Consider the following 14,891-nt stretch of genomic DNA (forward strand, 5'->3'; position numbering starts at 1 on the left):
TGTTAAATCTGTTCCCTCGATCTGCGTTATCTTTAATTTCTCATGTTGGAAGCTAGCTCACTTTTTGCTGAGTTTACTTGCAAAATTAAATGATTACATTCTGTTAAGATGAGATGGTTCAACGTCGCCGTTTTCCTCACAAAGGGCAAAGAGCATTCCACATGTCTTCAGTTTGCTTCACTATGAAATGATCATCACTGTAGTTCAGCATATTTCCATTCCACATGCCTATGCCACGGAGTCTCAATTTCTTCATGATCGCTGACTTAATTGAAATGCTCTGTGGATCGTCATACCAGACCTCATGAAATGTATTATTAACCTGCCATAAAAAAATGAAGAGTTACACAGATAGGAGCGAGGGGTTTGGTTCAATGCTCAGTTCGAGACACTATGCTGAAAATCTTCATCAGCAGAAGACAGAATGGACTGAAATGTACGATGAGAAAATGCACAATGACAAATGAGCAAAACAAACTCAAAAATTAGGGACTTACGGCAACGGCCGGCAATTTCCTCAGGGCTTCTCCCACTCCGTCCCCTGACCGTCGGCAGAAACTCCATTTCCGTGCACAAACGCGGTTTTCCGCTGCACGTCCACACAAGTAACGGGAACGGAGCAGGAGCAGCTCCAAGTCTATCTTTTTTAACACCCAAACCAATTAACTCATCTGGATGCTGTGCAACATATGAACATAAGGCACACATTGAAAGCACAGACGGGACCTCAGTTTAACGTGTCATCTGAAGGACGGCACCTCCGACAGTGCAGCACTCCCTCAGTACAGCAACTTAGAAAAATCCACATGAACAGCCCAGATGTCAATTCGGATGCAACAAGTCAAAAGATTATGGTGTTTGATTGGGAAAAAAATGATTTGGGGGAAATAGAAAGAGATAGATGACTTGCAAGTCAGAGTTCGCATGGGCCTCCAGAGAAAATGATTTAAAAAAATAAATCGAATTATCCAAGGTCTGATTTAACTCAATGTGGAACATTCTATCATTTCAAAATAATCTTTTCAAATTGCTCAAAGTAACAAAATATTGCAATCGAAAGGTGGAAAACATGATTTCAATGTTACTGCTGAAAGCTCAAGCATCACAGCGTTTGACTGCAGTGCATCAAGTATCTCAGCAAGACTTGGCCAATGTCAATTAGACATGTGACTAGGTATTTTTTTTTATTCGTTCATGGGATGTGGGCGTCGCTGGCGAGGCCGGCATTTATTGCCCATCCCTCATTGCCCTTGAGAAGGTGGTGGTGAGCCGCCTTCTTGAACTGCTGCAGTCCGTGTGGTGACGGTTCTCCCACAGTGTTGTTAGGAAGGGAGTTCCAGGATTTTGACCCAGCGACGATGAAGGAACGGCGATATATTTCCAAGTTGGGATGGTATGTGACTTGGAAGGGAACATACAGGTGGTGTTGTTTCCATGTGCCTGCTGCTCTTGTCCTTCGAGATGGTAGAGGTCGCGGGTTTGGGAGGTGCTGTCGAAGAAGCCTTGGCGAGTTGCTGCAGTGCATCCTGTGGATAGTACGCACTGCAGCCACTGTGCGCCGGTGGTGAAGGGAGTGAATGTTTAGGGTGGTGGAACCAATCAAGCGGCTGCTTTATCTTGGATGGTGTCGAGCTTCCTGAGCGTTGTTGGAGCTGCACTCATCCAAGCAAGTGGAGAGTATTCCATCACACTCCTGACTTGTGCCTTGTAGATGGTGGAAAGGCTTTGGAGAGTCAGGAGGTGAGTCACTCGCCACAGAATACCCAGCCTCTGACCTGCTCTCGTAGCCACAGTATTTATATGGCTGGTCCAGTTAAGTTTCTGGTCAATGGTGACCCCCAGGATGTTGATGGTGGGGGATTTGGTGATGGTAATGCCGTTGAATGTCAAGGGGAGGTGGTTGGACCCTCTCTTGTTGGAGATGGGCATTGCCTGTCACTTATCTGGCGCGAATGTTACTTGCCACTTATGAGCCCAAGCCTGGATGTTGTCCAGGTCTTGCTGCGTGCGGGATCAGACTGCTTCATTATTTGAGGGGTTGCGAATGGAACTGAACACTGTGCAATCATCAGCGAACATCCCCATTTCTGACCTTATGATGGAGGGAAGGTCATTGATGAAGACAGGACATACCCAGGGATGGTGATGGAAGAGTCTGGGAAGTTGGTTGAAAGATCTGTGAGTATGGCTGTGTCAGGCTGTTGCTTGACTAGTCTGAGGGACAGCGCTCCCAATTTTGGCACAAGTCCCCAGATGTGAGTGAGGAGGACTTTGCAGGGTCGACTGGGCTTGGTTTGCCGTTGTCGTGTCCGGTGCCTAGTGGTCCGATGCCGGGTGGTCCATCCGGTTTTATTCTTATTATGACTTTTCGTATCTGGATTTTACAACTGAGTGGTTTGCTAGGCTATTTCAGAGGGCAATTAAGAATCAACCACATTGCTGTGGGTCTGGAGTCACATATAGGCCAGACCGGGTAAGGACGGCAAGTTTCCTTCCCTGAAGGACATTAGAATGCAGTAGATCAAGAGTGTGTGGTATTTGCTACTGTGCAGTTTTCTTATGTACAGGGTACGCTACCGTCAATCTTTTGTGCTAAATTGATCATCAAATGGGAGACAGGGGCACACATTTCACAAACCAAACAATCGCTAATTTTCACAGGAGGGTCAATATGGGTTGTGTAAAGTGATCGATTTGAAAAGACCACAGCTCATCTCATTTTTTGCAACTGGTCATACACAATGTCTTAACAAACGGAACTGGGTTTGGTGCTTTGTCTGTCAACTCCCATTTTCTTGGCTATTCTCCAACTACACACATTTTCTACTGTATAAACTGTACATTCTGAACTGTGCTGAATCCTGTACACAGGGAATATTGAATCATGAAATACTGCAAGGTTTGCATTCTGCAAAGAATGGACAATGCACAACTCTCCATTGTGTTTTGATTGACAGTCTTACCATGTAGATATAAGACGGGACTTTCTGCTCATCATCCCAATATCTGCCAGTAATTGATTTGTGCACATGCTCTGCGATCTCTTTGTATGGGACCTGACGTCCAGCTGCATTACTGCAAGGGGCACCTCGGAAAGGAATCTTTTCCAATACACACCTACCAGTCTGAAAATACAAAAGGATGAAAATATAGTTACTTTGGTAACTTCAAAAATGCAGTAACAACATGACTGATCTCTAAGTGTAAAGAGGAACAATTAGAGAAAAATAAGTTTTACAATTTGGACAGGAGGGTCTCTCACTGAAATATATAAAATTAAATAATACATTTATAGACAAGGACAAGGTTGTAATTTCAAATAGACAGCAACAAGACTGAATATGGAAAATTACGGAGTGATGTAATTGACGTGTTTAAGACGATCAAAGCAGTTGATAGGGTAGATAGAGAGAAAGTATATCCTCTGGTGGGAGAGTCCAGAACAAGGGGACATAACCTGAAAATTAGAGCAAGGCTGTTCAGGGGTGATGTCAGGAAGCACTTCTTCACGAAAAGGGCCGTGGAAATCTGGAATTCTCTCCCCCAAAAAGCTGTTGAGGCTCGGTCAATTGAAAACTTCAAAACTGAAATTGATAGATTTTTGTTCGGGAAGGGTATTAAGGGTTATGGAACCAAGGTGTGTAGATGGAATGAAGATACAGATCAGACATGATCTAATTGAATGGCGGAACAGCTTGAGAGGCTGAATGGCCTCCTCCTGTTCCTATGTTCTTATGATTCCTTGTGTTAAAAGGATGAGCTTTGAGAAAAGATTCGAGAAGCTTAAGATTTACAACCTAGAAGAATGCAGTTAAGGGGAGGCCTCAGTGGAATAAAATGTTAAATAGCACAGATAAGGTAAGCCCAGAGAGCAAGCACTGCAAACAAATAATTTCTCCAGAACAGTGAATCAATGGGATATTTTGCACAGCAACAAGACAATCATAACATCATAGTATCATAGTAAGTACAGCAAGGGAGGAGGTCATTCGGCCCATGATGCCTGTGCTGGCTCGTCACAAGAACTATCCAATCAGTCCCATTCCTCTGCTCTTTCCCCATCGCCCTGTAAATTTTTCCCCTCAAGTATTTATCCAATTCCCTTTTGAAAGTGAATATTAAATCTGCTTCCACCACCCTTTCAGGCAGTGCATTCCAGATCATAACAACTCGCTGCGTAAAAAAAATGTTTCCCCAGATCACCTCTGGCTCTTTTGTAATGGTTTACAATAGTCTATTCTAAATAATTCGGATTACTGAAAGCCAGATAATGACAAAACCTTACCTCAAAAAACTGTGTGCAAGGATAGTCATAACCATACCATGGAACTCCCAGCACGAGCTTTCTGGAATCAATTCCCAGATTGATATAAGCGGAGTAACCTAAATGGGGAAAATAATAATGAGGGTCTTAGATTCACATTGATATCGGGCAGGTAGACCCTGAACCAGATGGTCTTATTGTACATACCTGATAAAGTCTGGTAATAGGGAGCATTTGCCTTTGCAAAGCAATTGTCCCACATTTGACTCTGCATATCATAGGACATCACAAATAAAAAGTCACAGGAATTTGCAATTCTCAAAAAGTCATAGCATCGGCCATCAATGCAGTCTGGAGACCAAGGCACGTTAAATGTGACCTAAGGGCCAAAGAGTAACAAGAAGAAGTTAGTTTCATCTCATACCTTATGTTGGATATCACTAGTAGTTATATGGTTTTTATATGCACTCGCACATGCTCCATGGGAGCTGTGAATTTAACAGGTTAGGAGTTCGACAGTGTTCATGACTGTATAAAAAGGAACAGGATAAAGTTGGGGCAAATAGTGAGTTAGAATTAATAGGATCCTCGGTTATCAAATATTAATCAGGTTCAATTCCCCACTGCTCACTCACCTTCTTCCTCCAATTTTCCATCAATTTTCTCTCCTCCTCTCCAAAAGGCATTAAGTTGTGACCAAATTGTAGTCCCAAAAGGGCCAGCCACACTCCAATACCGAGTCAAATTGGCCAACGTTCTTTTATGTGAGGCCAGACATTGAGTGCTGGCAGGCTATTTTAACATGGGTGGGGGGACTAACCCAATTGGTGGCCATCTGCACGGTCACACTTCCAGTGGGAGGTTTCCAGATAATGATCAGATGGTTCATTTGACCTTCCCCGACCCAGTGGCACTCGGCGTAAATTGTGCCCTCCAACATCCCAGCTGAAATCAGATAACTCAGCACGAACCAGGATTTGCATGGCTCATGTAGTCACTGCCTGAACAAGAAGGCATTCGGGAGCCTCAGGTCAAGAATTATATCACTGTAATCTGAGTTATCAAAGTCCGTTATGTGCAAACTTCTCAGCAGTAAAAGTCTGCTTCAAACTTTACCCAATAAAAATGCAGCGAGTGATTTCTTTTTTTGCCTCCTTAATAGTCCCTTTATTTCAAAGTAACTCATTGGATATGAACTGTGGGACATTTCTGAAGGATGTCAAAGGGCTCTACATTAAGACAAGTTTTTCTTCCTTTGAAGAAGGGTTTTGATGGACAAAATAAGAAGAAAATGTTCCCAGTGGCAGGAGGGTTGATAGCCAGAGGACACAGGTTTAAGGAGATTGGCAAATGAATGAGAGGGGAGATGAGGAGAATTTTTTTTACACAGAGAGTTGTTATGATCTGGAATGCAAAACCAGAAAGGGTGGTGGAAGCAGATTCAATAGTAACTTTCAAAAGGGAATTGGATAAATAATTGAAGGGCAAAAAATTCCAGGGCCGTTGGGAAAGAACAGGGGAGTGGGATTAATTAGTTCGCTCTTTCAAAGAGCCAGAACAGGCACGCTGGGCCAAATGGCCTCCTACTGTGCTGTAACCTTCTGAGAACCTATGTGAAAATTACAGTTCGAACCATCCCATGCATGGAAGCTGGAACTCAAGTCACTTGTATAATTCTGGGCTACAAGTGATGCAGCATCAAGTTTGCTGCATATCCAGCTTAAACTGATTCAATCTCAAATTTCTAACCTCAGCAATTGTCAAAGCAGCTTTGTAACAAGATGATGCACTGATAAACAGCAGCGAAAAATCATGATTTCAATTCACTTATCCAGAAAAATATCAATCTTCCTTCATAATTAAGTAGAAAGTAAATTGCTTATCCCCATTCAATGAAAAAAATGGCTCCTTCACCTGAGACCCAGGTATTTCACGGTGGAACACACCCATGGTTTCAGAAACCAGTTGAGGCATGAAGAAATAGCCGACAGATGGATTTCCAGCAGCAATGTTCACATCCAAATTGATTCCATCCATAAATTGCCTTTTTGCCAACTGCAATTGCTCATCGATCCAATTTGCTCGGCGTTGTCTGAATACAATGTTCCATAGTATAAAAACTCCTGGTGAAGGGTGAAGAAACAACTTCCAATTATAGAGCATGTTTCGTACAACATTGTGTCCCAAGAAACTTTGCAGGACAGAACTGCCAACATCAAGTCGGAAGTAGTAGAGGGAGATTTAGCTCGAATTTGCATTGACATAGTGCCTGACACATCCTCAGGATCTCCTTAAATGCTTCATAGCCAATTAATTATTTTTGAAGCGTAATCACTGTTGCTTTGCAAGCAGATGTGATAGTTAATTTGTGCCCAGAAAGGCCCCACAAACAGGAAATTAGATAAATGGCCAGTTAATCTGTTTTGGTGATGTCGGTTGAGGGATGAATGTTGTCCAGGACACCAGGAGAACTCCCTGTTCTTTGAATTGTGCCAATGGGGTCTTTTACATCCACTTGAACAGGCAGGTGGAGCCTTTGTTTAAGGTCTCATCTGAAACACAGCACCTCTGGCAATGCAGCATTCCCTCAGTACTGCACTTCTGTGTCAAGTCCTGGAGTAAACCCAAAACCTTCTGACCCAGGAGGAGAGACACAGTGCTACCACTGAGCTAAGCTGACACTTGAGGGAAGTGACCAAAGGCACAATCAAACAGGTAGGTTTTGATGAGGCTTTCGAAGATAGGAAGAGAAATAGCAAGACAAAGAGGTTGAAGAAGAAGAATCTGGAGTTCAAGACAGTAACAGCTGAAGGTTCTGCCATTGATGGTGGAAGAGGAGAAATCTCAGTCGCCCAGAGTCGGAAGAATGGAGCGTGTGTGCTGGGCTCTGGACACAATTGGGTCGGGCTTTCATTAAACTGCATTCTTCATTCTAAATCCTGGCATCAGTGGCAGACTGCTGCTGTGCCAGGGAATAAAAGTTCCACCTATCTATTTATAGGTTGTTAAAAACAGTGTGTCCTGTCATCTTTTTATTCAAAAGTTCTGTGTCAACAGTGTCTTTTGTTTTTCTATTTTAATTGTGTTCACATCCAGTGACGCCCGTCCTGTCTCCTTTATAATAGGATTTTGCCCATAATGTGGCCTGTGGTGATGCAGTTCCACACTACGGCCACCAAGTGATGGTGTGGAACAGATTTCTCTGCCTGCAGCTGAAACTGTTTTTCATGGACCATGTTTTTCCTCAGTAACTGCAATATTTAATTTATAAAATAAGAGTTTCTAAAATAAAATACAAATTCAAAAAATGACATTTCACAATAACATGTTTAAATTTATCCAACTAATTTTCTTTTGTGTCTTTTCGTGTCTTTGCTTGAAGCAAAGACTTTAAAGACAAGTGAAGTTTTTATTTGAAGGCCTCAGCCTGTCTCCAAAGCCTGGACATATCCTTCTCCCTCATATACTTCTGCAGCTTCCCATTAAATGCATCTATGTCATTTGCATCAGCCACTCCATGTGGTAGCAAGTTCCACATTCTTTCCACTCACTTACGAAAGAAGTTTTTCCTGAATTCCCTTTTGGATTTATTTGTGACTATCTTATTGATTTGGATTACCTCTAGTTTTGGACTCGCCCACAAATGGAAAAATACGAACATATGAACATACGAGAGCTGGAGTAGGCCATTCAGCCCCTCGAGCCTGCTCTGCTATTTGGTAAGGTGATGATTGATCTGATTGTGACCTCAACCCTACTTACCTGTCTACCTACTACAACCTTTGACTCCCTTGTTAATCAGGAATCTATCGCACTCAGCCTTAGAAATATTCAATGACCCTGCCTCCACCGTTCTCTGGCAAGGGAGTTCCACAGACTCACGACCCTGTGAGAGAAAAAATTCCTCCTCATTTCCGTCTTAAATGGGAGACCCATAATTTATAAACTGGTGGCCACTAGTTCTAGTATCTCCCACAAAGGGAAACATCCTCTCATCATCTACCCCTTCTCGTCCCCTCAGGACCTTGTATGTTTCAATATGATAACCTCTCGTTCTTCTAAACTCCAGTGTATACAGGCCCAACTTGTTCAACCTTTTCTCTCAAGATACCCCCTCTTCTGAGGAATCAGTTGAGTGAACCTTCTCTGAACTACCTCCAAAGCAATTATGTCCTTTCTTAAATAAGAAGACCAAAACTGCACACAGTATTCCAGATGTGGTCTCACCAATGCCCTGCACAACTGGAGCAAAACATCTCTACTTTAAGATTCCATTCCCCTTGCAATAAATGACAATATTCCATTTGCCTTCCTAATCACTTGCTGTACCTGCATACTAACTTTTTGTGATTCATGTACTAGGACACTGATTCCTGTGGCACTCGTTACATCTTGCCAATTCTTCTCTCCATATGCCCGATCGAACCCATTCATAATTTTAAATACCTCTATCAGATCACGTCCCAGCCTTCTCTTTTCCAGAGAAAAGAGCCCCAGCCTGTTCAGTCTTTCCTGATAGTTATACTCTCTCAGTTCTGATATCATCCTTGTAAATCCTTTTTGCACTTTCTCCAGTACTTCTGTATCTTTTTGTAGTATGGAGTCCAGAACTGTGCACAGTCCTCTCAGTGTTTTCTAACCAAGGACCTATACAAGATTAACATAACTTCTCTGCTGTGAATTATTTTCCTCTAGAAATGAACCCCAGTGATTTGCTTGCGCTTTTTAAGGCTTTCATAACCAAGCATTTCTGCTTAAATGCTCAAGGCAAGTACAGAAGATCGGAATAGGGCGACAATGAGGGAAGCGGTGGTTCGGGCACCTAACTTGCAGGAACATGTGAGGGGTGAGGGACTGATGCTTCCAAAGATGTCAATAGCAGTTTGGGTCCCATTCCATTAGAACCCACTCCTCCCCAACAAGACATGTTAGACCCTCCATTCCCTCATCTCCCCAATACTGCCAGATCCCAGCAATCCCTGACCATCTCCTGAGTGCTTACTGGATCCCACAATCTCCCTCCTCAGAATTCTTCCCCTCCCCTACTCCTAGATCAGAAGACTCCCGCTCAGTGCTCACGAATCCAGCAAGTTTGGGAGGTGAAAAGTAGAATAAAAATACATCACCAGTCAATCTCCCATGGCAATGGACAAAGAGAGTCCAGACTTGTGTAGTATTCAGACGAAGCAGGATTGGAGTGTGGGGGATAATTCAACCAGGGTGTTCAGATGTAACTCAGTCCCCATTGTGAAATCATGAATTTTGTCCTAATTTTTAATATAATACTTTGATCAATTATAATTTTTATTTAAATAGCATTTTGAGCTGAAAGATGCAAAACAGAGGTGCGACAGTGCCACCACTGGTGGGGAGGGTGTAATTACAGCGCATCAAGTTTACGGAGACAGTTCCCATTATAAATGTGCAATTTCAAATAAAATTGCTGGACTATAACTTGGTGTTGTAAAATTGTTTACAATTGTCAACCCCAGTCCATCACCGGCATCTCCACATCATTATAAATGTGGACAGAGGAATTTATAAATGGAAAAAGTTGCCACAAAAGTGTGAAAAACTTGACAATAGAAAGTAAGGTTTTGTAGACAGGAGGTGTGTGTGTGGATGTAAGATTTTAATATATTATAGATGGAATGTGGAATTATTAGCTCGAGTTGTGCAGGAGCTGTAGAGGAATTTCAGCACTGTAAGGTCGCAATTCAAGGCTGTGCACTGAATGTCCTTTTATGTGGTTTTCAATAATACAGCTTGCATTGGAAGACAGAAGGACATTTGTTTTTTCTGTGATAAAATTATTTACCTCTCAGGACAACTCGAACTTGATTCGCATGAGCATAACACAAAAGCTCAGGATCGTAAGGTCCAAAGGCTGCAATAGTCGTAACCTTAGACCAGTCATAATACTTCCAATCCTTTCCTCCAACATCAAAGACAAAGACCTAGTACAAAATAAAGCAGTCAATTGCAGTAATGAAGGGCAGAAAACTGCCATTTAAAAATATATATTTTCACAATCAATGGCCCAGATTTTGTTGACAAAATAACGGTGAGGCTAATGGCGCTCGTTTTATTTATGTGTAAATGGTACAGCAACTTCAGGCGAGGGGCAGATACGCAGTTAAACTCAAACATCCACAAGTTGCTGACCGAGTTGGGCTGCTCCGCTGTTAGCTTCATGAAAACAGCATCTCGCTATCTTGCTCACCGTTAAAATTCATTGAACGACGTAAAGTTCATGTATTTGCGCAGGAGATTCAAACTGAACTCGCCATGGAAAGTTACGTCTTTTCCATTCCAGTCTAAGTACCTTTTTAACGACGGTGAATGTGTTCATTATCGGCAATCAAGATCTCTGGCACTGAAAATTAACTATTACAAGAGTGGAGTCTCATTCCTTCAGGATTTAATTGCTGTTGGAGATTTAAAAATGGAAATTTAAAATTCAAACTTTTTTTTACTTCCCCTTTCACTCACTTTTTTCTCTCTCTTTTAATCCAATCTTTCTTTTCCTCTCTTTATTTCTCTTTCTGTACCTGATTTGACATTGAATTCGCCCACTCTAATTTACACTTCCTTCTCAATCCTTGCGCTGTTAATTTCACAATCCTTCAATCTCATTGGTTAAGGAGATACCCTGTTTCTTGCCCTGTTCACTCAGCTCCCAAATGCCCTGTTTCACTCGCTGCCCCGTTATCAGTTCGCACTTTCAGCAACTTGCCACTCAAAAACGTGCAAGGGCAGGTCCAAGTAACGGCAAGCACCGTGAGATGCCCTGTTAGAGTAAAATTTGGCCCATTATCATTTCCCCAGGTTACGGGGTAAGGAACGGCTGGTGAACTGATTCTCAGGTTACCACCATTGTCGATCTAAATGCAGCCACCAGAGAAAAGAATATGCTAAAGAGAAACAACCTCTCAGAACTTCCATCTCCACAATAGTGCAGGTGAGAGGAACTGAACAACATGAGGAAAAGGAGCTCACATCCCAATACTCCATTCCAAGTGTTGGTGCTCAATACACTTCAAAAGGACAACTTAAACTAAATAAACTCATATTACAAGCAACTTTAGAGTTACAGTTTTAAAACTTTTCCATTTAAGGTACCTGGTGTCAAATCAAGCATTTCTACCATGAGACCAGCAAGACTAGATCAGAATATAGTTCCCTCGAAAGAGAAACAGCCCATACTGCACCAGTGTGACATTTTTCCGTTTCTCACACCAACCATCCTGTGTTCTCAAATGAGACTGCCTGTTTAGTGCTGCAGTTTAGTTCATCACAGTTTTGTGATTTGGGCCCTTTGATTTGGACTGAGACTATCAAACATGCATCATCCAAGCTGGCACTTTTGTGCAGTAATGAGAGAGTGCTGCATTGTTGGAGGGGTTGTCTTTTGGATGAGATGTTAAAGGGGATCTAATAGACCGCTGGCAATATTGAAGAGCAGGGAGTTCTCTTGGTGTCCTGGCCAACACTTTTCTCTCAACCAACATCAGCAGAAACACATTAACTGTTCATTCATGCAACTTGCTGTTTGTGGGACCTTGCTCTGCACATATCAGCAGAATTGTTTTCCAGCACAATCTGTCACCTCATAGCCCGGCATATTCCTCTCTCTACCATTACCAACATGCCAGGGGATCAACCCTGGTTGATTGAGGAGTGCAGAAGAGCATGCCAGGAGCAGCACCAGGCGTACCAAAAAATGAGGTGCCAACCAGGTGAAGCTGCAACACAGGACGACATGCATGCTAAACAGCGGAAGCAACATGCTATACACAGAGCAAAATGATTCCACAACCAACGGATCAGATCAAAGCTCTGCAGTCTTGCCACACCCAGTCGTGAATGGTGGTGGACAATTAAACAACTAACGGTGTGGAGGAGGCTCTGTATAGATGCTCATCCTCAATGATGGCAGAGTCCAGCACGTAAGTGCTGAACAAGGCTGATGTGTTTGCAACCATCTTCAGCAAGAAGTGCCAAGTTATGGGCCCCGACAACATCCCGACTGTAGTGCTGATTCGTGCTCCAGGACTAGCAATGCCTCCAGCCAAACTGTTCCAGTGCAGCAACAACACTGGCATCTATCCAACAATGTGGAAAATTGCTCAGGTATGTCCTGTCTACAAAAAGCAGGACAAATCCAATCCGGCCAATTACTGCCCCATCAGTCTACTCTCAATCATTAGCAAAGTGATGGAAGGTGACATCGACAATGCTATCAAACGACACTTACTCACCAATAACCTGCTCACCGATGCTCAGTTTGGTTCCCGCCTCCAGACCTCATTACAGCCTAGGTCCAAACATGGACAAAAGAGCTGAATTCCAGAGGTGAGGTGAGAGTGACAGCCCTTGAAATCAAGGCAGTATTTGACCGAGTGTTGCACCAAGGAGCCCGAGTAAAATTGAAGTCAATGGGAATCAGGGGGAAAACTCTCCAGTGGCTGGAGTCATACCTAGCACAAAGGAAGATGGTAGTGCTTGTTGGAGGCCAATCATCTCAGCCCCAAGACATTGCTGCAGGAGTTCCTCAGGGCAGTGTCCAAGGCCCAACCATCTTCAGCTGCTTCATCAATGACCTTCCCTCCATCATAAGGTCAGAAATGGGGATTTTCACTGAATATTGCACAGTATTCAGTTCCATTCGCAACCCCTCAAATAATGAAGCAGTCCGTGCCCGTATGTAACATGACCTGGACAACATCCAGGTTTGGGCTGATAAGTGGCAAGTAACATTCACGCCAAGTGCCAGGCAATGTCCATTTCCAATGTGAGAGAGTCTAACCACCTCCCCTTGATATTCAACGACATTATCATCAACATCCTGGATGTCACCATTGACCAGAAACTTAACTGGACCAGCCATATAAATTCTGTGGCTACAAGAGCAAGTCAGAGGCTGGGTATTCTGTGGCGACTGACTCACCTCCTGACTCCCCAAAGCCTTTCCACCATCTACAAGGCACGAGTCAGGAGAGTGTGATGGAATACTCTCCACTTGCCTGGATGAGTGCAGCTCCAACAACACTCAAGAAATCCACACCATCCAGGACAAAGCAGCCCGCTTGATTGCTACCCCATCCACCACCTGAAACATTCAATCCCTTCACCACCGGAGCACAGTGGCTGCAGTGTGTCCCATCCATGGGATGCATTGTCGCAACTCACCAAGGCTTCTTCGACAGCGCCACACAAACCCGCAAACTCTACCAACTCGAAGGACAAGGGCAGCAGGCACATCGGAACAACACCATATGCACGTTCCCCTCCAAGTCACACACCATCTCAACTTGGAAATATATCAACGTTCCTTCATCGTCGCTTGTCAAAATCATGGAACTCCTTACCTAACAGCACTGTGGGAGAACCTTCACCACACGGACGGCAGCGGTTCAAAAAGGCGGCTCACCACCACCTTCTCAAGGGCAATTAGGGATGGGCAATAAATGCTGGCCTTGCCAGCGACGCCCACATCCCATGAACGAATTTTTAAAAATTGCTGTTGAGTTTGCCGACAACACTTCAAAAAGTAATTCATTTCATGTGAAGTTCTTTGGGACATCCTGAGGACATGAGGTGCTCCATAAATTCAAGTTTATTCATTCTTGGAACCAACAGGCAGAGGAAACTTTTATCCCACCCATCTGTCAGAAGAATGTCTTGTTTGTGGGAAGGTGGGGGAAGTGGGATAAAAGCAGAATGAACACATCGAGCCTGCAGGTTATATTGGTGGTGCTCTTGTTGCTGCCACACTGCCCACTTAGTAACATTGCTCTGAAGTAAATACTGACCTCATCAATACAGTCAGCAGTTACAGAGTCATTTTGCAACCAATTTATTTTTTAAAGATCTGTTACGTTGTATTCAATTTAATCGTGGCCAAGGTCCCAGTTTTACAATGAGTGAAAAATGTCATTTTTATTGCATGAGATTCCAGGATTTTCAATATTCTGTGAAAACCACAAACCGGTGACCTTAACCATGGTATTAGACAGACACACTGCAGGAGTTAGATCACACATCATTTAAGACTCTGCACATTGGAGAAATATATTTAAAAACACATTTTATGGAAGCTGCACTTGTTAAAATATCTTTGCACTGCTCAATACTACTGTTTGTCCTGTTTTATACAAACTGTAACTATACCAATATTAACACTTTAACATACGGATTATAATATGATACACTTTGCATTTCAACAATAATCGGACATTCCCCCCCCCACTACCCCCATCCCAATAGCTCCACCTGTCCCTCACCCCGACCCACACCCCTCAGACTGTTCAGAACATCCACCCACGACCCACGAACACCCACCCTCGGCCCCCAAACACCATCCCCCAGCCCCCGAACACCCACCCCCGGCCCCCGAACACCCACCCCCGGCCCCCGAACACCCACCTCGAACTCATGCTCCACGGTCACGGGTTCGCACAGAGCCCGATCCGAACATGGACAGCCGGTCCCGGAGCCGCAGCAGACCCACAGCACGAGCACGACCAGGGCCTGCGCCAATTCCAAACTCCAGCGCATCCTCTCCGCCTGAGCTCTGCCCGATATGAAGATCCACCAGATGCAGCAAGATCATTTATTTACATCC

The 14,891-nt window shown here is 43.6% G+C and overlaps 1 protein-coding gene across 1 annotated transcript; it reads right to left on the reverse strand.

Moving 5' to 3' along the window:
* Window positions 1–136: 136 nt before the first annotated feature.
* On the reverse strand, window positions 137–14,824 carry LOC137324948 (di-N-acetylchitobiase-like). Its single transcript, XM_067989639.1, has 7 exons — window positions 14,693–14,824; window positions 10,083–10,221; window positions 6,179–6,387; window positions 4,472–4,643; window positions 4,286–4,383; window positions 2,964–3,125; window positions 137–322 (listed from the first exon to the last, which is right to left on the reverse strand). Exons 1-7 carry the CDS (start codon window positions 14,822–14,824, stop codon window positions 137–139), a joined length of 1,098 nt encoding a protein of 365 aa, XP_067845740.1.
* Window positions 14,825–14,891: the final 67 nt, after the last annotated feature.

This window comes from Heptranchias perlo, chromosome 9 (assembly GCF_035084215.1).
Source record: "Heptranchias perlo isolate sHepPer1 chromosome 9, sHepPer1.hap1, whole genome shotgun sequence".
NCBI lineage: Eukaryota > Metazoa > Chordata > Chondrichthyes > Hexanchiformes > Hexanchidae > Heptranchias > Heptranchias perlo.

Excerpts from the sequence above, each read along its gene's own strand:
- LOC137324948 (XM_067989639.1), bottom strand. The coding sequence starts at position 14,824 with ATGCGCTGGAGTTTGGAATTGGCGCAGGCCCTGGTCGTGCTCGTGCTG. Across the intron at positions 3,126-4,285 it reads CTTGCACACAGTTTTTTGAG|ACTGGTAGGTGTGTATTGGA; the intron begins GTAAGGTTTTGT and ends TTGTATTTTCAG. Across the intron at positions 323-2,963 it reads TCCCGTCTTATATCTACATG|GTTAATAATACATTTCATGA; the intron begins GTAAGACTGTCA and ends TTTTTATGGCAG.